This window comes from Protopterus annectens, chromosome 8.part0, assembly GCF_019279795.1.
Source record: "Protopterus annectens isolate FY-2018-M chromosome 8.part0, PAN1.0, whole genome shotgun sequence".
Classification (NCBI taxonomy): domain Eukaryota; kingdom Metazoa; phylum Chordata; order Ceratodontiformes; family Protopteridae; genus Protopterus; species Protopterus annectens.
The window spans coordinates 1,972,817,108-1,972,844,941 of NC_056741.1; the positions used below are offsets into that span (position 1 = coordinate 1,972,817,108).

General features: G+C 37.3%; 1 protein-coding gene across 3 annotated transcripts in view; it reads right to left on the reverse strand.

Annotated features, from left to right (window-relative positions):
- Window positions 1-6,316: 6,316 nt before the first annotated feature.
- LOC122809774 (5-hydroxytryptamine receptor 3A-like) overlaps window positions 6,317-27,834 on the reverse strand; it is a 402,161-nt gene continuing 380,643 nt past the window's right edge. For all 3 annotated transcript variants that reach the window (XM_044081508.1, XM_044081509.1, XM_044081510.1), the window contains one exon: window positions 6,317-7,362. In XM_044081508.1, coding sequence (XP_043937443.1) covers window positions 7,088-7,362 — 275 coding nt within the window. In that variant the 3' untranslated portion in view covers window positions 6,317-7,087. The remainder of the gene's footprint in view (window positions 7,363-27,834) is intronic.

Genomic DNA, 27,834 nt, shown 5'->3' on the forward strand with positions numbered 1-27,834 from the left:
TAAAGTTCCTCACTCATGGAAAATATCACATATTATACCACTGCACAAAGGAGGTAAATCCCTTGAGCTGATCAACTACCACCCCATCGCAATTCTATCTCCTCTATCTAAAATGTTGGAAAGAGTTGTTCATTCTCAACTCATGCAGTTCCTTCTAAAAACTGACCTACTATCCAAATCACAGCACGGCTTTAAACCTTCCAATAGCACCACTACAGCACTACTCTCTTTCACTAACACCGTCAATCACCATAGAAACAAAGGACTATTTGTATCCTCCATATTCTTAGAATTATCCAAAGCCTTTGATATGGTTAACCATACTATACTCCTAGAGACTCTATCTACCCTTAACATAAGCTCCTCCACCATATCATGGTTCAGCAACTATTTATCAGACCATCAACAAGCTGTCCTATAGCAAGGCCAACTGTCCCCCCTATTACCAGTAGCCATAGGTGTCCCTCAAGGGTCTATCCTCAGTCCTTTGCTGTTCTCAATTTTTACTAACCAGACAGCCTCAGCCTAGCTCTCAGCCTCAGTAGTGCAATATGCAGATGACACCACCATTATATGTGCTGCCCCCACCCTAAAAGAGCTTCAAACCATAACTCAGAATAACTTTACCCTTGCAGAATCATAGCTCACTAACATCAAACTTATTCTTAATCCCAAAAAGACAAAACTCATTCTCTTCAGTCCTGGAAAATCTCACCCTCTAAACCATGACTTTACCATAAAATCAAAAGACAGTATAAAAATCAATCCAACCACACACACTAAACTGCTAGGTGTTGAAATTTACAATAATCTGAAATTCAACATACACATAGCCCAAACAATAAAGAAAGTTAACAAAAAGCTTGGTCTCCTTTATAGGAACAGTTTATCACCAAACATACCAAAGCCACTATTGCAAGGACACACCTCCTATCTATTCTCCTTTATGCCTCCCCTATCTTTACCATCTTTTGCCACAGCGAACTAAACAAAATGGAATCTTGTTACAACAAGATTGCCAAGTTTACCACAGGTGCCTGTCACAGATCCCATCACTGCCTTGCCCTCAAGCAACTAAATTGGCTTGAGTTACCTCAGCTACTCCTACTCAAGCAACTCTTAATAGCTCACAAGCTCTACTACCTTCCAGAAAAAAAACAGCACTTCAGCACTTAATTCATCCCTATACCACCACTAGAGCCATAAGATCCAATAATCAAAACCTCATCAATGTCATCAAACATAAAATGAAGATGGGAAATCTCTCTTTGCCTGCTCCATTGCCAACATCTGGAACTCACTCCCAAGTCAGTTAACTTCTACCACCTCCTATCTCTAGTTTAAAAAACTCCTCAAAACCCATTACTTAAATGACTGGCTTTACTCATGCTACTCCCCAGGTTAATCCACACTCTGCACTGTTGCTAGGAATATGTCATGATCCAACTATTCCAATGATAAGTCCTTTACAGAGCCAGTTGACCTGTTTAACTAATGTAAGGTTCTGAACAGAACGAGCAACCTTCTTTTAGTGAGAAAAAAATGCAACTCTAAAGTTTTTCTTGCATGCATCACTCACTACAGAAACTACCTAGAAATTGTTAATGCTTGCTTATGTATGCATATTTGTATTTTTGTATGTATACATTCTTATTGTTATGTGGAGCTTTTCTCCCCGGGCCTCCGCTGAAAATGGACCTGTGTCCAATCGGACTTCCCCGGTTAACAAATGTAAAATAAAATAAAAAAATAAAATAAAAAATCTAAGTGCTCCAACTCTTATCACACTTGCCCCAGAAGAAGGACTAAACATGAACCCAACAGATACGAATTAATTACAATCAATTCAACTATAGTATGTCCCACCAACAAAAAAGAACTCCTCATTCATCTCTACAATCCCACCAAACTAGGCAAGGTGCTGTCAAGAAATATGGCTTATCATCAGACCCATAACTAAATATTGTGGAGCCCTTCCTTTACATTAATAATTCATAATCAACAGTTTCTGGCCATTTTAAAACAATCTGGATCTAGCTACACAAAAAATCTCTCATGTCTTAAGGTCTTTGATTGGTACATATCAGTGCCCATAGGGTCTGCAATAAGCTTATCCTGTTATGAGCTGGATAAGTCTATAAAAGCCATACTTACTAGCTATCACTAAAACAGGTCTCAAACCTCACATAAATGTATCATCAATACTCCCTCCTGGCTCTAGTTTCTTTAGATCTGATGTGCAGCACAAAGGTGCCGGTGGATTTGTAATCATTCATTCATTCTCCTTCTGTTACCTGAGGCCTTCCACCTCTTCTCCAAGCTGTCATCATATCAGATTCCAAACTCATAGCAGTGAACTTATTAAAAAACTTACACCACCTGTACATACATCCTGATTCCAGTAAAGCTGCTGCTGAAAACACATTCTTCTGGTTGTACACCAGCATTAAAATGATGCAGCAGTCCTGCAGACTTTGATGTGGACTGGAAAGCTGCTACTGACTGCCACTCTCATTCTTCATTTCAGGTCTGTGGTTTTACTTTAGTCATTGCATGCATTACAAGGACTAATCAAGAGTCTAGTGGACAAAGTACTGTAGACTGAATACTCTGTGCAGTTGCTGCAAACTTTTCACATTTGGTGTGATGCCTTGCTCTTTCAATGACCATGTTTTTGCATGTTGGACACAATGTAAAATAGAACTGAGTTCATCTTTACACTGTCACTTGAAAAATAGTAAAGTTAATGCCTCTGTAGTCAATTCTGTCCTTAACTCAGTTACTCTGAGCTGCATGTTATAGGCCGTGATTCCTCTGTGTCCACTTTATTTACATCTTCTACTCCAAACTCAGCCACCCAGAAAAATAAAAGGTAATACTCTGTTGTAGTCTCTCAAGAAATTAAAGCTTTGCTGGCCCAGATTGCCACCCCTGGAGACTGTGCCACCTTAATAAATATAATGTACATTAAACAGTGTAAGAAAATCCAGAATATGGCCAAAGTCTTGTTCCTTGCTGGTGGAAAAAACAATTGCATCCAATGCCTTTAATATCTCCAACACAATAACCCCAGCAATTCTGACACAGAATATGCAAGCTACTACAGCCTGACAAAGCATATCAGTCAAACCCCTTTCTTGATCTATTACCACTCAATGATGTCATGCAGTTCAAGCAGACCTTTATTAACATGGCAATGCTTTTCTCCTGCACAGTTCCTTATGATGTCATAATATAGACTACATAGGTTCATAGGTTCATAGGTGTGTACTAGGCTAATGGCCCTGGAGCCTTTACAAGAATAGCCCATAGAAGTGCCCTGGCATCATGCCACCCAACGTTAGTTCCCAGTGCCTCTATCAAGTAGCGCCACTGGAGTGATGCCCGGGGTGAACTTTCTATTTCCCATCCACTTATCAAGATTTCTCTTGAAGATGGCCAGTGAGGTGCTCTGCTTGACATGTATGGGAAGTCTTTTCCATAGCATGGGCAGTCTCTGGGTTATGAACCTGTCCTCCAGCATGTTCTGTTGATTGTGGTAATGAGGTTGAGGTCTCTGGAACATGTGGTGTGGAGGGATTTGGATTTCTTTAGATGTAGCATTTTTAACAGAGCTGGGTCAGACATGACTTTGTAAGTCAAACAGAGATCGCCTCTTAGTAGGTGATGTGAGTAACTGGAGTTCTTTGTGTCTGTTCATGTACAATGTGTTTATGGCCTAGGATCCTCTTTGTGAGATACTTTTGTGGCCTTTCCAGCTGTTGCATGTGTCTAGTGAGGTACATGTCAAATGGGGCATTATACTCGATGATTGGCCTAATGAGGGAAGAGTACAGAGAGATGATGACGTCTTTCTTCCTGGATGCAAAACCCTTCATAATGAGATGTGCCACATAGAAGGACTTTCTGACCACAATGGCAATGTGGTGGTCGAAGGAGAGGTTGCTGTTAACCTGTGACCCCAGATCTCTTATAACGCCTTCAGTATTCAGTGGGCTCCCATCAGTGTGGTAATTAGTGGAAACTGAGTTTTTCCCAAAGGGGATAATGACACATTGTTTGGCATTAAGCTTAAAGCCATGGTTTTGACACTAGTCATTGTTCTCAGTAAGGCCTTTCTGTAGGATGTCTATATCACTTGGGGAGTTAATAATGGCTCCCAGCTTGCAGTCGTCTGCAAACTTGGTCAGCCAGAGTCCCTCCGTGTTGGTCTGGACTTCAGAGAAGTAGATGCCAAACAGGAGAGGACCCAGGACCGATCCCTGTGGGACTCCACTCGTGATTGGTCAACAGTCTGACTTGGAGTCTGCTACTTTCACACTGTGGGTTCTATCTGTGAGCCAATTTGCAACCCACCTAGTGATATAGGAGTTGATGCCTAGTTTGGTGAGTTTATCAATAACTCTCGAGTGGGGAATCATATCAAAGGCCTTGCCGTTAGGTTGTATGAACTGCCTTGCCCTCATCCACAGCTCTGGTGACTGACTCAAAGAAGTCAACCAAGTTGAGCAGGCATGATGTACCTTTCACAAAACCAAATTGCATGGAATCTAGAGTTTGGAGAATCCCTATATCCTTGTTAATTAGGTCCACGATGATGCGCTCCATAGCTTTACATATCAGACTCGTCAGGCTAATGGAGAGATAATTCCCAGGGTCTGTAGTCGCTCCCCCCTTTATGGAGAGGGGTGACTGTAACAGTGCACCATTTGGTAGGGACAAAGCCTGAGGTGAGGGTGTGATTGAACAGGGCACACAGATGTGGTGCCAGCTCACTTTGTAGTTCATATAGAACACTTTCAGGGATATTGTTAGGTCTCATGGAAGCTGTATTCTTGGCCATGGACAATGCAGCTTTAACCTGTGCTGCAGTAATGCTGGGTGCCTGGAATTCCTCCGGTATTGTAATTGGTCCTTTTGGGGGGGGCGGTGTAAAGTTGGCACTGAATCTGTCGGCCAGTATGTTGACAATATCTGTTGGCTCAGTATAGGAGGTACCATTGTGCAGAAACTCAGAGCAAACCTGAGATTTCTGATATAACTATAGAATGCTTTGTGGTTGTTTTTAGTGTCTGCTGCAATTCTGCCTTCATAGCTGGCTTTAGAGGTATTGATGAGGGATCTCAACTTTATGTTGAGGCTAATAAGGGAGTTTTCCAGTCTTGGGACCTCACCTTTTTCTGCAACAGTTTCTTCCTTCTGTTGTAGAGTTTATTAATGGCAGGGGCCCACCAGATTGGCTTCCCTTTTTTTCGAGGAGAGCGTTTTGGTTCTGTTGGGTATGGCTAGTTCCATGCATTTATGTATGTGTTCATACAGTACAACTATACTTCTTAACTTGTGAGAGATGCCTTCACCACCACCTGCACACTATCTTCCATATGAATTTCTAAACGTTTTCTTGGAAAATCTGTCCCTTTCAGCTAAGATGACATTAACAGATCACAACACCCATTCCTCCTCCTAGAGTGGGTTCAGACCACTTTACAAAAAAGCTGCTCTTTTGGATTTCATAGATCAACTAAGAAAAACACTCAGTTTAGGTTATTGTGTCAAAGCCATCTTTACTGACAAACTGAAAATCTTTGGTACTGCCAAGCATGGCCTTTTATTGTCCCATCTTGCCAAAAGTGGTTTGTAGCAGGACTTATAGTGTCAAAGGCTCAACAATTAGTACACTTGCCTTTGATGCTGGGTGATCAAAAGGCTTTGGGTTCTATTTCCATCCCAAGTACTTTAATTCATTTTCCATTATTGACACTGCAATACAGCATGAGGGTAGGGGAGTGCTGCACTTTAGTGTGTCATCCTTCATACAAAACAATAAGCTGAGGTCCCATCTGCCTAAGCTGGCGGTAGTTCAGATGACATGGATGTAAAAAATTCCATGGCATTTATGAAAAGAGTAGAGGGATTTTCTCACTGCCTCGGTCAAATTTCTCTTAGTCTGTATGAATACTACCTTGTATTTCCCCCCAAAAGAGGCCACTGATCTAGTGGGACTAAACTGGTCAGCAAAAGATACATGAAATACAATTCCATAAATAGATTATCACTTATGAATTTAATAAGTCTCAAATTGTTAGATGGATTAGTTTTACTTCGTCTCCGGGGCTCATTTATTGGCCTCCTTCTTTTTACCATGGCTACCAGCAACATGCACCCTAACTGTGGTCTATCCAGGCTCTCACAAATTATCATTATTTTGTGCTGAAATAAACATTTCTATCATTAGACCCAAGTTACAAAGTGGTTTCTTTAAAGTTCAAGACTGGATACTGGAATGAATCCATTTTAATGCACAAAAAGCAAAGGATGTATTTACACTATATGCATTTATTTATTGTTTTGTTGGGTTAGTGGTCTGTTACATGACTTTGTTTCAACATCTTCACACAAAACACTGCAGTGAAAGTAAAGGAGAAGCTATGCTTGTTTGCTGTTACACACAAACACATTTAATGCAATCCAAGAAAGCAACAACAACTGATCTGTGGAACTGAAGGAAAGCTAAGTGATACGATGCTTGGAAGCAATGCTAGGAGACACTGGCTATACCAGAAATACTGTACAATCTGTTTAAGCTCCTCAAATCTAATGTGGTACAACCATCTAATAAATTTCTCTTTAAAGACAGACCTTTGTCTGCATGTCTGTTTGTCTGTCTTGCCTATTTCACCCATTTAAAGAGCACACATTTAAAATTAAGAATACATCTCCTGCATCATAACTACAGTCATGTTAGACATAGTTATATTATACACATTACTTTACAGGAAAGTATTTCTGGCATGTTACAACAATTTATCATGTAACAGTAATATTGTCATGGTTAAAAGTCACCATTGCAAAGTTTGTATGAATAGATGTAGTTCAGCTTGTGCACATCTTCGTTTTTCAGTTGTAGCTTTCCTATTATGTTGTAATAAAAACCAGTAACATTCTGCCTTGTTTTCATTAACTAATACAATTGCTGAGTAAAACCTATAACCACTTTACATAGCAAGCATGACAGGTATTTGTCCTTATACAACCAAATGTAGTGCTGTGAGTTTGGATGAAATAAAGACTATGCTTTTTTTTCACTTCATGCTATCCATACAAACAGGACAACAATAAGCATAATCACCAGAGTCACAAGGTAGGTTATGAGGATTAACCTGTCAAGTACAAAAGCAATTAAATTCCATTCAGTTTTTGCATCTCCTTCCCTTCGAGTCAGAATCATTTCACGCCTGATGAACAGGATTTCTACAAGTAACTTTTTCAGTAGTTTAACTTCTGCACTGTCTTTGTCATTCTTTTGTATGTACTTCTTAGTTTCAATGCTCAGCTCGTTTTCTAATGGAACAGAAACAATACCTGTGATACAGCGGAATAAATAAAACAATGGATTAAAATAAATATTAGTTGTAGAATCAAGTTACATTCTCATATAGCAGATTAATACATTTTCAAACATGTAGTAAATGTGCGACAATCTAAACTATTCAAAGGTATTATCATTCAAGATAAATTCAATATAAACTTTCTAAATCAAGCCAAAACTGCAGTCCAAGACTTCATAACTGGTCTCATCCAACATACCAAATAGCCCAACAAAAGAATAAGGGAATTACACATTCTGAATAGCTTTACATTCATTTCTGTTTGTTCACCCAAACTAAACGTTCACTGCCCTATTACATTTTGCTTTAATATCTCAGCTAAAAAAGATTAATCACCTTTTGACCCTGAACTCAAAAACAAAATTACTGCCTGTAAACAAGAGCTTTCAATAACTAACTAGTCACTAATTATTGCACTAGCAGACCCGCTGCCAAAGAGCAACTGCACTCACAAACACCTGTTTTTCCTGCAAAATAAATTATTTTCTAAAGTTATATGTTACAAAGACTTAATTTTTTTTATTCTCTGATAGGTGAGCATCCTTGTTTTAACACCTTAATATATGGATTCTTAGGGCCTTCATCAACAGACAGCAGATATAAAGTCATCCTCTGAAATTACCTAGTAAAAAAAAACAAAAAAAAGCTACTAGAAGGTGTAAAGCCATCTATCTGCAATCATGCCAAAATACCCTTTAAATAACCAAACAATTCTGAGAATTAGTGAACAAAATTACTAGGCAGCCCCCAAGTAAATGCCTTCAGGAGATGAGCATACATCCTTCCTACCAGCAGACTTCTTTTCAACTTTTTAAAGTCTCTTCATATTAACTATGAAGCCACATTAACTATGAAGCTTAACTCCCTTCCTATGCTCCACCATTTTATTTTAGCTAAATGAGACCAAATTCCAGCCAATTGGCTGCACCCCTGGTTCATTTCACTATACAGACCTTATCTTCTGCTCCCCTGCTGCAACATTTACAATCTTTCATCTGACCAAAAATAGCATGCCAGTGGAATGAATGCAGGCAGTTTTCAAACTAATCCCAAAAATTAACAAACTAGCTTAGCAAAAAGAAGTTTATTCTGACAGCTCTTGGTAAAAGATTTGAAAAAACGTGTATCCCTCCGGCTAGCAGAATATATCCACAGCACTGCAGTACATTCCTCCAAACAGCATGGATTCTGGTCTGAGAGGATGGCTATGACTACAATTTACACTTTCACTAATGGTACCCTTGAATGTATGAATAAAGGCCAAATAACTGAGTCAGTTTTCATAGACCCATGAAGGCCTCCAACCTATTAGACCACTCATTCTTAGTCAACTGACTTGTCAGGGGGATAAGCAATAAACCCCTAAACTGGATCAATGTATCAAGCAGATACTTCAAAGTCCAGATAGGCCCTTCAACATCAACAGCATCCCCCTTTTATTAAAGGAGTCCCGTAGGGATATGTCTTGTCTCCGTTACTGTTCTCCTTCTTTATCAATAACCTACCAGCAAAACTCCCACATATTCCAACAATAATTACACAGATGACATTGTTATTTAAAAGGAAATGGAAAAATACCCCTTACAACTCCTTAACTGGTTACGAGACAAGCTCACTCTAAATGCCAAGAAGATAAATGTATTCATCTTTTGCACCAAGCAAAAACTTTTCTTAGCCACACAAAACTGGAGCACACTCTAGAACAATCAAGGGTGACTTAAAAAATTACACATTCTAGATATCTGGGAATTTGTCTAGAACAGCAGCCCAAACGTCATGTGGAGATCACCAACAATGAGATCAACAAAATCCTTTTTTTTTTTAATTTTTTTATTTTTTTATTATGAAAATCTCCCACATCCTATCACCAGTGAGTAGAACAGCAATAAGGAAAAGGTTCTAAGTCCAAGTTGAGTATGGAGTGCCTGTCTTTGCTGCAGCTTCCAAACAGAACCTGACATTACTATAAACAACCTCCAATAGTAGTTCTAGATTAATCTCCCTAGCTCCACATAGAAAAGAAAATTAGATTCCCATCATACTTACATGTGTACTCCTCAGCTTTCTAATGTGCCAACTAAATCTAAGTCCTTCTCAGTGTTTGCCAGCCAGATTATATAACATACATTAATCTATAAACTACAGGGTCTGATCCCATCTGTGCCTTCACTGCACACCCTTAAACATAAATTACACTGCACTGACTATATACTTCCAGTTCTGGGCTCTCACGCTTGGGAAACCTTTCCACCAAAACTCATGATAGTCAGCTCTTACTTAAACGTAAGAGCAGTCTCTGTAGGCTCAGTAGATAGGAAACTCAGCTTTGCTGCAGAAAGCTGTGGGTCAGTAAAGCTGCCATTAGGTTTACGTACCTCTGAACCATAGTAGATCAATATTGTGCTGTTAAGAAGAATGTACACTTTCTTTGGTAATTATTACAAATTGTCTTTTTGTCTTTTTATTGTGCTATGGAGCTTTTCTCCCCTGGTCTCGGCTGAAAATGTACTTCTAGTCCAGTCAGATCTCCCCAGAAAGCAAATGTCAACTAAATAAATATGCACTTTATTATGTTTTATTACGTATGTGCAATGGCCAGTCTGTGGAAAATTGTCTTACATGAAACCGGTCCTTGGTGCAAAAAAGGTTGGAGACTGCTGGTGCAGAAGGCTGTGGCATCTATTCTCCACACTAGGTATTTAGATTAATTTAGCAGTCTTTGTAGCTCAATAGGTATGCTTTGGTGCAGAAGGCTGAAGGGTCTATTCCCACAACAGGTTGTTGAATTTTTTTAGCAGTCTCCAGAGATTAATAGCACACTCACCTTTGGTGCAGAATGCTGTGGGGTATATTTCTACACCAGGTAGTTGGAGTTATTATAGCAGTCTCCTTAGATCAACAGGTACCTCACTTACCTTTGGTACCAAAGGCTGCAGGTCTATTCCCACACCAAGTAAGTGGATTCGTTTAGCATTCTCTGTACCTCAGCAGGTAGGACACTTGCTTTTGGTGCTCAAGGATGTGGGTCTATTCCCACACCAGGTAGTTGAATTCTTACCTTAAATGCAGATCCCAGGTTTAAAAAAATCATATATAAAGAAGCATCCAACCTGGAATGTTTTCAAAACCATGCCTTTACATAAAACTCAGACTCTATTGCCTTCCGGGAATGTCCCATTTAACTTTGTTATTCATAGCTAAATTTATTTTTAAGAGTATCTTATCCCATTGAAAAAACAATAATATCCTTCTCCTCTTCAGTACTACCTCTATATCCTTCTTTCCACTTACACCCTCATTTACTAGTTAGCATGCATTTTACGACTCTGTTTATGTTAACCTCTCACACTTTCATATGCAATCCAACTCCCATTCAGTACACTTCTCAACCTACCAACCACTATATAATACAGCATACAACACTAATACTATGGCAACACACCAAGCTGATACACAGCCAACTGGAATTTGTCCTTTTGAATGTAATGTTTAAAATGTATTAGTACTAAGCTTTCTACAAGGCCTACAAGGCAAGTAAGTGTAGAGTCCATCTCTGCCTTGCTGAATATTAACTTTATATAGCAGCTTCCACTTCCAGCAGGGCAAAACATGTCAGGTCAAGAAAGAAAGAATATGTAGCCATCCAATCATATAGGTTGTTCTTGACTGATGTGAGAGTGATACCCTATTTCACATGCAGGGGCAATTTATTCCAGGAATGGGTTAACCATTGGGTAATACATTTTACCTTCCAAGGTGTTACTGGAGTGATTCTGTGTCATGAAGCTGTTTGTGTTGTGGATGTAGATCAGATCCAGTAGGCATGGCTCTTTGATGGCACAGAATACAATGCAGAACCCTATAGAGACAGTAAAAAGGTTTTGATCCTGTTTTGATAACTGATTGTCTTTATTTCAATAATCTGTTTTGTTAGGAAATGTTTGGAGCCTTTCTAGCTGCTGATATGCTTGGCTAGGTACGTGCCAAAGGGGACATGGTCATCAATAATTAGTCTAATTTCATTGCTAAAGCTTATCAGCATTATAGTTACATTCTGTATTTGCATTTTATATCTTTGCTTTGCATTGTTTGTGACTTCAGTTTTATCTTGCTTTCTTATTTTACTGTATATTTGTTTGAACTGTACAGTATAAAACTGTGTTTTATATTATTGATCTATCCCAGGTCCCTCTGAAAAAGGGCCCTGCCTAGAGGGGACAACCTGCTAAACAAAACATAAATAAAGCAATAAATAAATAGGGCTGAAAAAGGATCCTGCCTAGTAGGTCAACCTGGTAAATAAAACATAAAAAGAAAGAAAAAAAGAAAGAAATAGGGATGAGTACAGAGGGATGATAACTCCTTTGCACCTAAAAGCTGCCTTTAGAAATTATGTGGGTAAATAAAAGGATTTCCTAACCACTGTTACGGCTAAGTAATTGAAGAAGAGATAGTTGTCACTAACAACCATGTCCACTTGGAATGGAGTTCAGCTGCTGCTGATGGTGTTGGCCAAATGTGACAATACCGCATTTTTTTTTTATTTTTAGCCCTTTCTGTATGCACCTCTGGTTTGTATAGATTATTTGTTCATACTGTAATACTTTTGTATCAGAGAAGGGGAATTAGATGATAACACTCAACTTAAAGTCACTGGTAAATTTGATTAGCCATAGGTCAAGGTTTATGGTGTGCTGGTCCAAAAATATCTATGCCAGTTAGGACTGGTCCCAATAATGGATCCTTTATGTTAATATCGCTTATGAGCATACTGGCTATAGGAAGCCTAGCCAGTTTGTTCCAATCAACTCTCCTTTCACTGAGGTATTCTTAAAGCTATGTGAACATGACATTTATGAGTTCATGAGACAGAAACGTTGTCGGATATTACATAACTTTACTGGCATTCAGTTTAAAGCTCTTATTGAGTTGATTTAAAATGAGCATGGTTACATGCACCCTGCAGATAAAGGTGTTGCCACCGTGCTTATGGATACTACCAAATATCTTGAAAGTATGTATTTACTGCTAAATGATCCTGATACTTATACTGAATGCCATAAAAGTGACGTTGCTAAGGTTATTTAGAATGTACATAATAGCATTCATGAACTGTTAATGGAAGGTGTAGAAAGCAGAGATTTGTATGATTATTTTATGGTTGAAAGTCCTACTTTTCCAATACCCTATGGCATTCCTAAGATTCATAAGTATTTCAGTAAACCACCCATGAGCCTCGTTGTCTCAGGCCATGGGTGGGTGACTGAAAATGTCAAAAAAACCTGTTGAAAAGCAGGTATGCCATATTATTGATAAGACAAATACTGTACTTAGAGCCACTAAACATTTTTTGATGCAACTGTTTCATTGGTCTTGCAGAAATAGTATAAATTATGTTATATTGGTTACCATGGATGCAGTATCCCTTTTTACCGTAATTCCTAATGAGGTAGGCTTGGACTTTGTTAGGCTGTTTTTCTCTAAGAACTCTGAATATTCCACAGGTCAAATACACTTGATATGTTCATTGCCTGACATTATACTTAGTAGTAATGTCTTCATTTTTCATGACAGCTATTACCATCAGAAGGTCAGGGTAGCCATGGGCACCATCGGTGCAAACAGTTATGCCAACATGGTGCGTGCATATTGGGAGTCTCTATGTGTTCTACGCAGAAGTATCTTCTTTTTCCAGTACATCTCACATTATGTACATTTTGTGTGTGATGTGTTCTTTGTATGGACTGGCTCAGTGGAGATCCTGAATGAGTTTGTGGACTATTTACATCAGACCACAGATTTTTAAAGTTCACATTCAAGCTTTCCCAAACCTCGATACATTTTCTTGATGTTTGTGTCTTGAATATCCCTAATGGTTTTGATATTCAGTTCTATAGTAAACCAAGCAAGAAAGTTAACACACTGCACTACCACAGTATGCATCCCAAGTATGTAAAGTGTAATGCAATGAAAGAGCAATTTTATATACATACAAGACTGAACAGAAATTATGAGAATATGCTTTCTTCTTTTGATATTCTGAGTGAAGATTTTCACTCTAAGAGGTACTCTGAACATGAGATAGGGATGGCGCATCATGAGGTTCTATCACATAGAAATGATTCAGCTAGACCCTATTTTTCTAACTATAGTGTTGACACTGTGGTTCATAGGTTCATAGGTAGGTGCTAGGCTATCGGCCCAAGGGCTTAAGTAAGCCTAGCCAACAAGGGTCCCTGGCTTATGCCACCCAAGAAAGTAATTTTCCTGTGCCCCTGTCGAGCAGAGCCACAGAAATGATCCTCGGGGTGTATTTCCTATTTCTCATCTACTCATCAAGATCTTTCTTGAATAGTGCTAATGAGGAACTTTGCTTGACATAGATGGGTAGCTTGTTCCAGAGTATTGGAAGTCTCTGGGACAGGAATGAATCCCTCCAGCATGTCCTGTTTATTGTGGTGACAAGGTATAGGTCCCTAGAGAGTGTAGCTTGGAGAGATTGGGATTTCTTTAGGTGTAGCATGTCCAACAGCTCTGGGTTTGACATAGCTTTATATGTTAGGCAGAGATCACCTCAGAATAGGTGATATGCTACAGAGTAAAGCTGGAGTTTTTTGAGACAGTCAGTGTAGGGCATCTGTTTGAGGCCACTAATCCTCTTTGTGAGGTACTTCTATGGCCTTTCCAGCTGCTGCAGATGTCTTGTGAGGTACATTCCAAAAGGGGCATTGTACTCTATAATGGGTCTAATGAGTGTCGAGTAGAGGGGAACAATGACCTCATTTTTCCTGGATAAGAACCCTTTTGTGATGAGGTGTGCCACGTAGAAGGATTTTCTGACTACTGCGGTGATGTGATTATCAAAGGAGAGACTACTGTCCACCTGGGTCCCAAGGTTTCTTATCACATATTTGGCATTAGGTAGACTGCCGCCTATGTGGTAGTTCATGCGTACAGAGTTTTTACCAAAGGGGATGACAATGCACTTTTTGACATTGAGCTTGAGGCCATGGCTCTAACACCAGGCATCTGTCTCAGTGAGGCCCTTCTGTAGGATGTCCACATCATTTGGGGACTCGACTATGGCTCATAGTCTGCAGTCATCTTTGAACTTTGCTAGCCAAAGGCCTTCTGTGTTAGCCTGTACTTCAGAGAAGTAGATACCAAGCAGGAGAGGTCCCAGGACTGAACCCTGTGGCACTCCATTTGTCACTGCTTTGAAGTCAGATTTGGAGTCTGCAACTTTTACAGTGTGGGTTCTGTCAGACTGGTAAGACAAAATAATAACAGAAATGATTTTAGAATGGGTGTCACCTATTCAAATGACATTCAACCTACCTGTGATATCATTAGGAAGCACTGGCATATTTCGACTACTGATGCCAGACACAAGGACTTTTTTGGTGAAGCTCCACACTTTTGCAATAGGATTAATAGTTCCATTAAGAAACTGCTTTGCTATAAACCTCTAGTTAACAACAGATTGTTCGGTATTTCGGTTAGGAAAAGGACACATCCATGCAGATTATGTAACATGTGTAAGTACATTCAAACTGATAATACCTTTATACATCCTGTTACAGGACATACTTTTAAATTCAAGTTCTTTACCGATTGTATTAGTAGCAATGTGGTCTATTTGGCTGTTTGTGATCAATGTGGATGTTACTATGTTGGTAAGACGAATCGAATGTTGAAGAATCATATCAGGGAACACTCATATGAAATAAGCAGATGTGACAGTAGGAATGCTTTATATAAGCATATTTGTATCACTGATACTGAACACTCTTTTAAGTGTTTAGTTGTGGAATTATTGAATGTAGGAGCCAGAGGAGGTGCTATTAAAAATAAAACAGAATGCTTAGTAGCTAAATGGAAGTTAATTTTACAATCTGACAAAGGAAAAGGATTAAGTGAGCATATACCTTTAAAACCTTTGATGAGGTAATGTGACGTGACCAGGTGATTTTGAACTTTCCTAACTGTATTTAAGCACTGTTTGTTACTTTGTTTTGAGATCTGATGTAGCCCCTTTGGTGTGAAAGCACTCATCTGTTATATATTTTTTACTGTTTTTATTTTTTGGATTAAACAAGTGTTTTATACAGTGCTGTGTTAGTTGGTTCTTTTGTTTTACTTGTTGTCCTAATAATGATCCAGAAGGTGATGTTCTGAAATGACACTGGACACCTTATTTTTATGGGTTCTACTCTTCAGCCACTCTGTACTACATTTTACCATGTAAGGGTCTACCTTTAGGTCTTTTAATTTATTTAAAATGCCAGCACAGGTTCTAGTGTCAAAGGATTTGGTCAGGTCTAGATATGCCACTGTCTATTACCTCTGTGGGGACTTTCAAAAAAATTTACTAAATTAAGTGAACATGACCTGCCCTTTATAAAATCAAACTATTGTGAGTCTAGTTGTATGAGATTTTAATATCAAAGTTTATGATATTAATCCATATATTAGCTAGATATAGAATTCCCTCTATGACATAAGAAAGCCACAGAGCCTCCCTACAGGAACTAGAACCACTCAGTATTAAACACAAAACTATTTTCCTAGGTGAGCTAAGCTATCCAGCTATAGATTGGGAAACATACACCACCACTAGTGCACAAGCATAGAGACTCCTGAACTTTGTCAATACAAAATGCCCTTGAGCAATTATTCAGAGTACCCACTGGGGAGATCTTACTCAACCTGGTGGATTTTTTGAAAAGGTCATCAAAGCAATGGATGAAGGCAGAATAGTACACACGACATACCTCAACCTGGCAAAACTTTTTCTACAATTCCCCACATAGGCATAGTACAAAAGCTACATAAAATGGGAATAAACCCCTATGTCACCTGCTGGATTGCCAGCTGGATCACAGATAGGATACAGGAAATCCTAATAGAGGAAGTTACCTCCACAAAGAAACCAGTCATCAGTGGAGTCCCCCAAGGTTCTGTGTTGGGGCCTCTCCTGTTTGGCATCTATTTTTCTGAAGTAAAAGCATATACCAAAGGGCTCTGGGTCACTAAATTTTCATATGAGTACAAGCTAGGAGCAGTCATTGAATCCCCAGATGACTTAGCCATCCTGCAGAAAGGTTTGTCAGAAATAAATAGTTGGTGCTAAAATCATGGATAGAAATTAAATGCCAAAAAATGCATTATTGTATTCTTTGGGAAGTCATCTATCCCAGGGAACCACACATTGACAATATGTCCCTAAGAGTTCACCCAGTTGTTCAGTATTTGGGAACTTATGTGGACAGCGACCTCACTTTTGACCAATGTGTCCACTGTTGCAAGAAAGTCCTTCTATATTGCACAGCTTATAAACAAAGGGATTATATTTAGATCCAGGGATGTCATTGTTTCCCTTTACTCAGCCCTCAATAAGCAAATCACTGAATATAATGCCCCCTCTGGCATGTATCTGCCCAGACACATGCAACAACTGTAACTCCCACAGTGATACCTTCCTAAAAGACAAACAACAATTCCTACATGGACCAACTCAAAGACCTGTCAGTATACTCAGTATCCTACAGAATGCTAAGAGATGATCTGTGTCTGGCATACAAGGCATCCTCCAACTCATTACTGATGGATTTATTACACATCAGTAAGTCAAATGGCATAAAAACACTCAGTCTATGGATCTATACTAATTTCTGCAACAGCAACAGAATGGTTTGGACTGACAGGTACATCATGCAGAGGATACCACTGCTCTAGAAAAGACTCCCCATCCACATAAAACAAACTTCAGTCCTGTCCAAATTCAAGCGCAACTTGGATTAGTAGATTGGAAACAGAAGATTCATCCCATCACTGACCCCGGTACTACTAATGGACAGAAACAGTTCCTAAATGCTTTATCCCATGCGCTGGTCTCCTCAAATTATCTATGGTATGATCCATCTAATATGGGATGGGTAAGGCCAATCTCTAACAAAATGGGATAAGTTAACAGGAGCACAAAAAGATAAACTGGCTAGATTTAAAATGGCTTGCAAGGGCAGCTAGCCTAGTACTTACATGTGAGCCTGTGAAAATATGAAGTCAGATATGATGAGTTCCATAGCCTTACAAATTAAGCTAGTTATACTAATGGTGTTGTAATTCCTGGGGTCTATGGTAGCACCCCTTTTATGCAGGGCCATTTCAGCAGCTGTTTTCCACACCTTTGAGACATATACTGTGGGTTAGCTTAAACTACAGAAGTGCAGGAGGACTTTACAGGGTATGTGTCTTGTTGTTATATAGACATCCAGGTAAACTGTCTAACCCCACAGATGCTGTGTTTGCAGTTTTAGAGAAAACACTGCCTGCACTTGTTCCATGATGATCTATGAGACAATGTATGAAACTAAGGAATATTCGGGATTTCAATGGTGTTTGCAGTTTTAGAGAATGCTGCCTGGACTTGTTCCATGGTGATCTGTCAGAAAATATGATACTAAGAGTTATTTAAATATTCAATGGCTGTTTTTGGAGTGAATTTATCACTAAATATTTCTGTATGTTAGCTATGACTTTAGGGTCAGAGTGGGTAATTCCAGGTCAGAAAATTGCTGGGTATTGTTTCTCAGTGTCCTATTATAATTAGGAGACTTCCAAGATGACTGCACACTGATCAACAGCTTAATTCAAGCTCTCCCAGTGTGAAAAAAAATGAGAAATAAGGGCTAGTAATTCTGCCAATTTAGCAAAATTCAGTTACTGGCTAGTAAGTACACTGTGTTGATACCAACAAAAAATAAACTTAGAGATCCTGAAAGAAAATCAACTAGTAAAGTTGATGACAAAACTTTGATTGGGATGAGTTTTGCAGCTGTTCAGGAAAAAGCAAGTTCCATCTTTGGATGTACTCAGAATTAATTAAAATAAATGAAACACTGAATATCATCTCAAATAAAAATAGAATAAGCTGTAAGCAGCTATTCAAATGAAGTGATAACATTGCAAAAATCAGAGATCAAAATGCAGAAAATGTTGTCTCAGTATGAGAGTTTTCAAGAAGAGCTGTTTAAAAATGGTAGAGTTAGATGACAGAATGCATAGAGAAAACTTGAAATGTTCTGCTTTACCAAAAAATCTGAGAGAAACAGACTTTAATAATTTTATGAAGGTACAGATGAGCAACTGGACTGGTATTCCACAACAGGATTTGTTAATTGAAAGGGAAGACTGAGTGTATGCTCCAAACCTGGCTATGAGAAAGCAGCCAAGATGTGTATTAGTAAAGATGCAATCATATAAGCAGCAATAGTTGATCCTGACAAAACACTGGCTGAAGTGAAAAGTATTAAAAAGTGAAGACGGTAGAGCATTTGTGGAAAATAATTATTCACTGAAGACCAGGCAAGAAGCAAATTTATCCTAGCAGTCAGGAAATGTCTGGAGGCAGGTATGAAATTCAAGCTGCTGTATCCAGCTATCTTCAAAATATTTTTTTCCTGGAGGTTCAAAGACATTTTTGATGCAGAACAAGCTAAGGAGGAAAACAAGTCTATACAACAAAAACAGAGCAATCAAGCAGAAGGGGGCTGTGCTTCTCATTCTTCTGACAATAAAGCTAATAGAGATGCTTTCCAGTTAAACCTTTCCCAATATTTCCAAAGGAAAATGCTTGAGAGGCAGACAAAAAGCACATGAGCTGAATAGGAGAACCAGGAGTACCTTGGACTTGAACCAGAGTCTGGTGTTGGGAGATGGAGAGCAATAGGAAAAAGACAGCAAAATTGAAATTAGTGAATAAATGTGAGATTACAAAGCATCAATCACATTTGTGAAATATAGTTTTGCAAGAATAACTGGCTGAGAAATATTGGTCTTTTGTTGATGTTTGTGGACTGAAAAGCATGTCGTTAATGTTTAGAAGGGCACTAAAAGGGAAGAAGTAACCATAAGTAAAACAATTCATATTCTTAACAGTACTTGTATAACACATTCAATGATATAAACTGCATGTTATATAGCAAAGCAGATTTGTGTAGTATGTAGTCAGGTGTATTTAAAATGAGGGGATTGAGGATGACCCTTTTCTGTGATTGTTGCATGTAATAAAGCTATTATTTTATTTATTTAACATTTGTTTACCAGGAGTGTCTGACTTAGCCTGAAAGGCCCATTTTCAGCAGAGGCCTGGGGAGAAAATCTCCAAAATACATTTCTAAAAAACATAGAACAGAACTATTTAAAAAAACAGTGTTAACATAGAGGATGGAATATAAAAAAGAGGTTACATAATCAGCAGCAAATACAAGTTGAATTGAATAGAAAAAATATAAAAATAAGAGGTTGCAAAGACATATTGAATTGAGATGGTGTAAAATACAGAAATGAAGGAATAAAGTATACAAGAGGTTGCAGAATAATTAACAGTACATATTGAATTGAGACGATGCTACCCCAGTGGTACAAAATAATGCAGAAGGATTGTAAGTCTAACATATTACACATTGTAATGGTAAACAAGTACTTTTTTTAGTTTTCAGAAATGTAGGCATTACAATGTAAACAGAGAAGAAAGGCTGGATAAATGCATGTTTAAGTTAATATGCTGTAATCTTAGGCTTTTGGGGTGGAGTGGGGTGTAAAAGTTCATTGATTATAATATATGTAGATGAGATGTTTTCTCTTACTTTTATATAGGTGAATGTCTGGATTAATGCCATTGGCTTAATCTGAAAACAATTTGCTTCTGTAGCAAGTGGGCTTGAAAAATAAGAAAACACAGTGAATGCAATATTAGCTTGTTCTTTTTTCCTTTAGCAAATAAATGTTCAGTGTGAGTTGAGAAGTCTGCAGCTGATGGCAGTTGTACATCTTCTTCTTATGTCTCCTTGGAGACAAGCTGTCTCCAGGTGCAGGTAATTAATCTCAAGAGTCCTGAGTACTGTTTGCTAAGCAAAATGTAAAATTAAAATGTACAAGGCAAGCAATTCAGGAAAAAATAAAGTCTGAAATTTCTAAAAATGAATAAGAAATAGCAGCTTTCCTAGCAGCCTCAATACATCAATGCATTCACTAAAACAATGTATAATTTAGTTTTATTTAAAGGCAGCCAGTTCAGTTTTTGTTACAGCTAAATGTTAATGTTTTTGAAAGCATACACACTGTTTTTCTCATCCAGGAAGGGAATAGATATAAGAAAAAAAGACAGCTGTAAGTATAACTGGGAGCACAGACTGTAAAATAGGCTTTACTATGCATAACTTTAATTTTAGGTTAGGCAATGCCTGTAGGGCCAGCTGTCAAACTGTACCTATTAGGAGAGTTAAATTTCATTATCTGAAGATGTGCATAGCTCTGCATGTTTGTTTTAAGTTAGTAGGTTATGAGGGTTGTTGTGTGAATGTGTTTGTTTTTTTGTTTGAAGTTTTTCATTAAAACCAGAAGTCTTGAAATATGTGACATAGGTTCAAATTGTGATGACAAGAAACAACTGTATAAAAGATTGACCTGCAAGATATTAGTGTGTGTGTGTGTGTGTGTGTGTGTGTGTGTGTGTGTGTGTGTGTGTGTAACACAAAGGTTGGAAATGTACATTTAAAAAAGCTGTCTGATGTATAATAGGTGGAAATAATGTCTTATCATAATGGCTACACTATCCATATTATTTTGGAACATATGTGGCCTCGTAAGTATAGACAAAAAGGTAAGAGTATTGCATTGTATTAAAAATGCTGAGTGCAAACAGTAATGCTGCAGGAGACACATTCAGAAAAAAATGAGCATCTAAACTTGATAAATAAAGGATTTCAGGATAGCTATTCAGCAGAATATCAGGGACAAAGGAAAAGGGAGAGGGGTAGTCATACTAATTTCTACAGGAGCTTCAATAGTGATAGAATAGGGGAAATGATAACAATGTTACATTTGTGGAAGGAAGGGGCTACTTACAAGTGAGGAGTATTACACTGGCATGCATTTATATTCTACCTTAAACTGTTATTATGTAGCTTAAGAAAATTTTGGGAGAAATAATCAGCTTTCAGCAGGGAATATAACTTATAGGTGGGAATGGAAACTTGATTTAAAGATGTGTCTGGGGAATGTAGAAGGAAAAATATAACATCAGGGGGTAGATTTCTGAAGAAATTTAAGAAAATGGTATGGAAGACTTGAATTCAGTAGTAGGAACTTGGAGAGAATTTACATCGTATTCCCCAAGGTACAACTGGCCAAGACTAGACAAATTATATTTCAAAGGAGCATGTGCATTTGATTGAAAGCTTTGACACACATCCAATAACTATTTCTGATCATATTTCAATAAAAACTAAGATAAAAATTCAGGATAATGAATTAAAAATGAGACACTGGCACCTGTTAAAAAAGAGAAATTTAAGAAATGGGTAGTGGAAATGATTCAAGAATTATAAGGGAAGATAGAAATTTCTTCATAAGTTATAGCTAGTGAGTGGGATAAAATGAAAGTGGATTTTAAAATTAGCGTAGAAATAAAATAAAAAGAGATATGGTTAGGAAGTAACAATAATTATTTAGTGGGGATGGCAAAGGTTAAAGTATTACAGAATAAGGGGAATCTCATAGAAAAAGAAGAGGTGCAACTGCAGCATGTTAAACAGAAAATAAGGAAGCATCTGGACAATATGTGTGAGTTCATAAAGATTGCTGTTAAGCAGCTGTTTTTGATTAAAACTCCAGAGTACAAAAACTTTTAGCAGAATAATTTAGGCAACAGAAAGTAGAAAGGGTTGTTGCCAAACTTAGGGAGACTATAACAAGAAAAATAACAAGATATCCTGTATTAGAGATATTTCAGAAATTTTATGAAAAATTGTATAAAGCAGAGAAAGTGGAAATCAAGAAAGAACACAAATGGAAATATTTACGGAAGTCTTAAATATGCCAAGGTTAGAGATAGATGTTAAGATAGAAGGAGATGATAAAAACTACAGGAAAGTCTCTAGGAATAGATGATATTCCTGTGGAAGTTTGGTAGCTAGAAAGGAAGACAGTGATAAAGATCTGGAAAGTTTTGTTTAACGGTATTTTAAAAGGAGGGGAAGTACCGACATCCTGGAAGAAAGCTGTTGTGGCTGTGTTACCTAAATACATTAAAAACCCATCAGATCCAGCTTCATAACATTTACCTTCAGTTTGTTGACTAACACAAATGCTGATATATTGAAGGAAACTACTATGTCAAAAACAGAAATGTCAACTTCCTACTACGTATTCTCGGAGGTTGCTTCTCAGCACATGCAAATATTAATTAAAAAAACATAAAGAACACCACCACCCCAAGTGGGGGCCTGTGACCCCCTCACTCCATGATAATTATATATACAAAGTCCAAGATTGCACAATTCCTGAGGAAAGGGAATATATCTCTACACAGGGATTTTTGATCTTGATCACCTGCCGACTATCTGTATAGACGGCCAAATGCTGTCGATTAAGCAGATGTCAACCAAACTCCCAGTTGACCAAGCAAACAAAACCTGCTCATTTAGATCCATTTCAATTTTAATCCGTGATTATAAGGTGTTTATGTCTATAATAGCTAAATAAATGGCAAAGCTATTGCCAAAATTGATTGATATGGATCAATGTGGGTTTGTGGAGAAGAAGCAAACATTTGATTACATTAATAAAACAATGATTTTCCAGAGGAAAGCAGAATGTAAGAAAATGCTGCTGTTGTTGATGGGTCTTGATGCAGAGAAAGTATTTGACAGAGTAAGCTGGGATTTTATGAGCAGGATGATGGAAGCATCTACATTTCCTGATGCAATAATACGGTTAATTAGGAGGATATATGAGAGATTAGAGGTAAAAATTAAAATGGGAGGTTTCCTCTCTGATAAGTTATGTCTGAATTGAGGAACCAGGCAGGGGTGACTCTTTCTCCCTTTGTTATTTTCTTTACATTTAGAAGCACTGGCAAAGAAAATAAGGGTTATAGAAATTCAAGAGTATAATTGGTATGGTAATGGTAATCAAAAAATGTTGGCTTTATTTGCAGACAATATTATTGTGTACATGATAAAACAAGGAAAGGGCATCTCAGTGTTGTGGAAAATTTTGAGACAGTTTCAGGTCTTTTCAGGATATAAAATTAATGAAGATAAAACAAAGGCTATAGTTGTAAATTATGTACCCACACATGTATTGGTTCTGCCATACCCATGTTTATGGGGACACAATAAAATGAAGTATTTAGGAGTATGGATTAAAAAGGCTTCTGTTATGGCAGCTAAGGATATATGGGAAGAAACTAAACAAAACATAATACAAAAACTTAAAAACTGTAAGCTATTGTTTATTGATATGGATAGCAAGATACAAGCAGTGAAAATGTTTTAGTCCCTCTTGTTTTATATACAGGTCAGGCATATTTTTATCAACTAGAAGAGAAGTTGTGGACAATAATTAATAAAGAGTTGATGGAATTAATTAATTAATTAATAAAGAGTTGACTGAATTAATCTGGGAGAGGAAGAGGGCAAGGGCCAAATGGGATAAGTTGATCTTTCCAACAGAATAAGGTGGTTTAGAGTCACCTGATTTGAAGGGATATTTTTGAGCTACACAATTATGGCTCATATAAATTATACAAGCAGAAAGCTATCATTCAAAGCAGAAAAGGACAAATTCAAATTGAAAATGGCCAATGATGAAACAGGGAAAATTCAAGAAATAAGTTGATTCATAAAGTAGAAACAAGTATTCAGTAAGGCAACACAAGAATGGGGAAAGGAAATTTTGCCAATAGGGATGATTGCAATTAGGATACCAAGAATAGGCAAAAGGGGGCTGGAACTTAAGTAAAAACTGGCAAAGGTACCAAGGTATTTGGAGCAAATAACTAGAGAGAAAAAGATAATAGAATGGGAAGAGGCCAATAAGACATTTGGACTACAGGCTAGAGACTGTTTTCCCTACCAGAGATTGATATCAGAGTATAGGCAAAGAAAAGGGGATATGGGAATTGTAAGTGAAAAACTTGCATTGGTAGAGTTTTCAGTTGAGTCTAGAAGAGAAGTTGCTGTAAAAAAATGGATAATTTGTATGGCATATAAAATATTGTACGAAAATTATAGGAATCAATCGGAAGAGGTTATAAACGAATGGAAAGAGAGATTTACATGGGAACAATGGGAGAGAATGTGTATGGCTCCCAAGAATGCAATAATGTCTAGAAGATGTAGGATTTTTCTTTGGAGGTTTTTAATTAGTTATTTTTATACTGCAAGCAGACTCCAAAGAATTTTTTTCAGCAGGTAATTGCCAGATGTTGGACGTGTGATGGGGAAGAAAGAGGTAACTAGGAACATGTTTTGGGAGTGTAATGAGTTGGCAGACTTTAAAATTCCCTGCAGAGTACTCTGTCAGAAATACTGGGTGTGGAAATGGTTGTAACTAAAGAAATTATTCTTTTGAGCTGGATCTACTTTCATTATGAGTTTTTCTCTTTGTTAGCAAATGACTCTCAAGTTTTTGCTGAAAATTTTGAAACAAAATTTTAAATTACATGCAAATCTCAATGAGCATTCTAAACATAAAAATGAAAACTACATGTGGGGTGACAGATTTGAACACTGTCTTATAGTAGGTGAGAGAGACAGACAAGTAAAGATGCATTGGTATGACTGAGGTGGGCCCATGTTCATCATCTTGCCAAGGCCCCCATTTGACCACAATCCAGCTCTGCTGCCATAGGTACCTGAAGCACTAGTCAAATATGGGTCACCCAAATTTTAGTCACTCAATATCAACAGAGTTGGATAATTACAATTTATACTCAGATTCATTCCAAAGGCAGTTTCATGCCTATAATACCTCCATTAGTATATCTTCCTGATTCACATAAATGACTATGAAAAGTTTTTATTTGCTCCATATCTTTTTAAAATATTCTCCCCAAATGTCAATTTTCTCTCATCATAAAGTACTTTCCTTTCCATGTATCACACACTAGAAAATTTTTTTTCAAAAGAAAGGTGTAATAAAGGGCCAAATAGTCCGCGCTTCTCGTATGTGTAGTACTGATGACCTCTTTGTTGAAGAATGTAATAAATTATTCCTCATGTTTAGTAACAGAGGATACCCAAAGAAACTTATTCATTCTATCATTAATGAGGTCAGTATTAAAAGAAATAAGGGGCTTATGAATCCTATATTAACATCTGGTTCAACAAATATGAATAACCCAGTATGTGAAATAAATGTAAGTAGTCAGGGAACGGAAATCATCGACCAACCCAAAACTAATTATAATATTAGCTTTTTGACTCAGTTTAATGATCTAGCCCCGCAAGTTAGGAAGATTTTAAATAATAATTGGAAATTCGTGTCCAATGATATAAATTCCATTTCCATACTGGGTTATAAACCAGTAGTGGTGTATAAAAAGGCACCTTCTCTCAAGATGTTATTGGAATTAACTAATATTAGTTATAAACCAAATAAGGGAATGTTTAAGTGTGGACGATGCAATTATTGCAAGTATATAAAAACAGGTTCTTCTTTTGAGATTAAAAATAAAAAATATTATTGTAATGATAAGTATAATTGTGAAAGCTCTGGTGTTGTTTATCTGGCTTCCTGTAAATTATGTTCTGCATTTTATTTGGGGAAAACTGAGCATCAGTTAAAACAACGCATATATGAACACATATATGCTATATCTAGGAATATACCTACAAATGCTTTGGCAAAACATATTAATGAGTTCCCTAACCATAGTTTTGTATTTAATGTAGTAAATAAGGTCCATAAAAACCTTAGAGGTGGACCCTGGCATTTGAGGCTTGAGGAGCAGGAACTGCTGTGGCAATTCAAAACTGAAGCATATGTATATCCAGGTATAAATGAACACTGCTCAATTAAATGCCTTTTAAAATTAAAGGCTTTACAACGTTAGGTTAGTAGTGTTAAATGTTAAAAAGTGGCAATATATAATATATATCTAAGTGCCTCTTTAAAATCTGTCTTAGGAGACTTTTAGAAAGTTGGTCAATAATACATGTTTCCATTTTTCTAAAAAACATGACGAAATTGCATTTATAATTTAATATATATTTGATTTTTAATGGTTGGTTTTGTAAGTAACAAATAGCACTTAATACAGATTTTTTAAGTGGTTAGTGCATCAAGTGTTTTAAATGTTTAATTGATAATGAGCTGTTGGGTGTGTGAACAAATTGGTTTCCTATATATGTTCCAGTCATTTTTTAAAATGTTGTCTGAAGAAGTGCATCTATCTGTTAATGCACGAAAGCGCTAACAGAACGGAATAAATTTCATCTATTTTAGTAGAGACTAGCATGATTTGTTTAATAGTATCACTTTTTTGTTTTACTAGAAAAATTATAGCAAGAATTTTTAGGTGTCTCCACTTAATGGTACATATAGCTAGGCATCTTATGTTCCATAGTATTGTTCCTATATTCCTATAATTGTGTTGCTGTTTGTCTTGGGCTGCTTTTGCAGCTCCTCAGCTCTTCAGTTTGGTTTTTCTTAAATTCTTGTAATATCTCCTTCTAGCATCTGCTACATTATGTATGATGTCACATAAATTCCGGGTTTCTTCCGGGTACTCCGGTTTCCTCCCACATTCCAAAGACATGCATCTGGAGGATTTCTCCCCAGGCCTCTGCTGAAAACAGGCTCTGTGGAACCTAGTCGGACTTTCCCGGTCAACAAATGATAAATAAAAAAATAAAATAAAAATAAATAAAATAAGCATGGAATGTTAGCTGCACCACAGCCTTTTATTACATTAAGGAAGCAAAGTAATTAGGCAGGTCATTAATTACAGCTATTTTGTCAATAAAAAGTCTGCATTTAACTTTCTATGTGTGTGTTATCAGTCACAGATAACTAACTTTGCATAGGTGCAAATCATTGGCTTGGAACTATAGTTATAAGTAAATTTTACAGCATAAAGAGAAGGGATGGAAAGGCCAATAGAGACTGCACATATAAGGCAACATGTCTATTAGACAGATGGTACAATGATCATGATTTTAGCGATATAACTCCGTCATACGCTTCCCCCAGTGGCAACTTCTAAAACATGCCCTTTCAGAAACAAGCCATGCACTAATTCTGAATGTCTGAAATACTATAGATACTTTTCCTGCATTACAATTAGGCTGAGATAATACTGTACAGTTTGCAGCTAAAAAGAAAATACTCATACAGCACACATACTTCTCAAGTGTACCTCACTGAGAGGAACGTTCCTCATTCTGAGTCTTAAAAAGTCCATTGTTACTCATTGTTTCACATTGAAAATGTCTGCAACATATGCAGTGTTAAACATTTTAAGTGATATCCATGGTAAATAATACTGATTCAATATATTATTTCATCAATAGAACTTTTTATAAGCATAAAGTAACACATTTTAACCATTCCAGTTGAAGATGTTAATAAGCTATTAGCAAATGTTTCATATCTT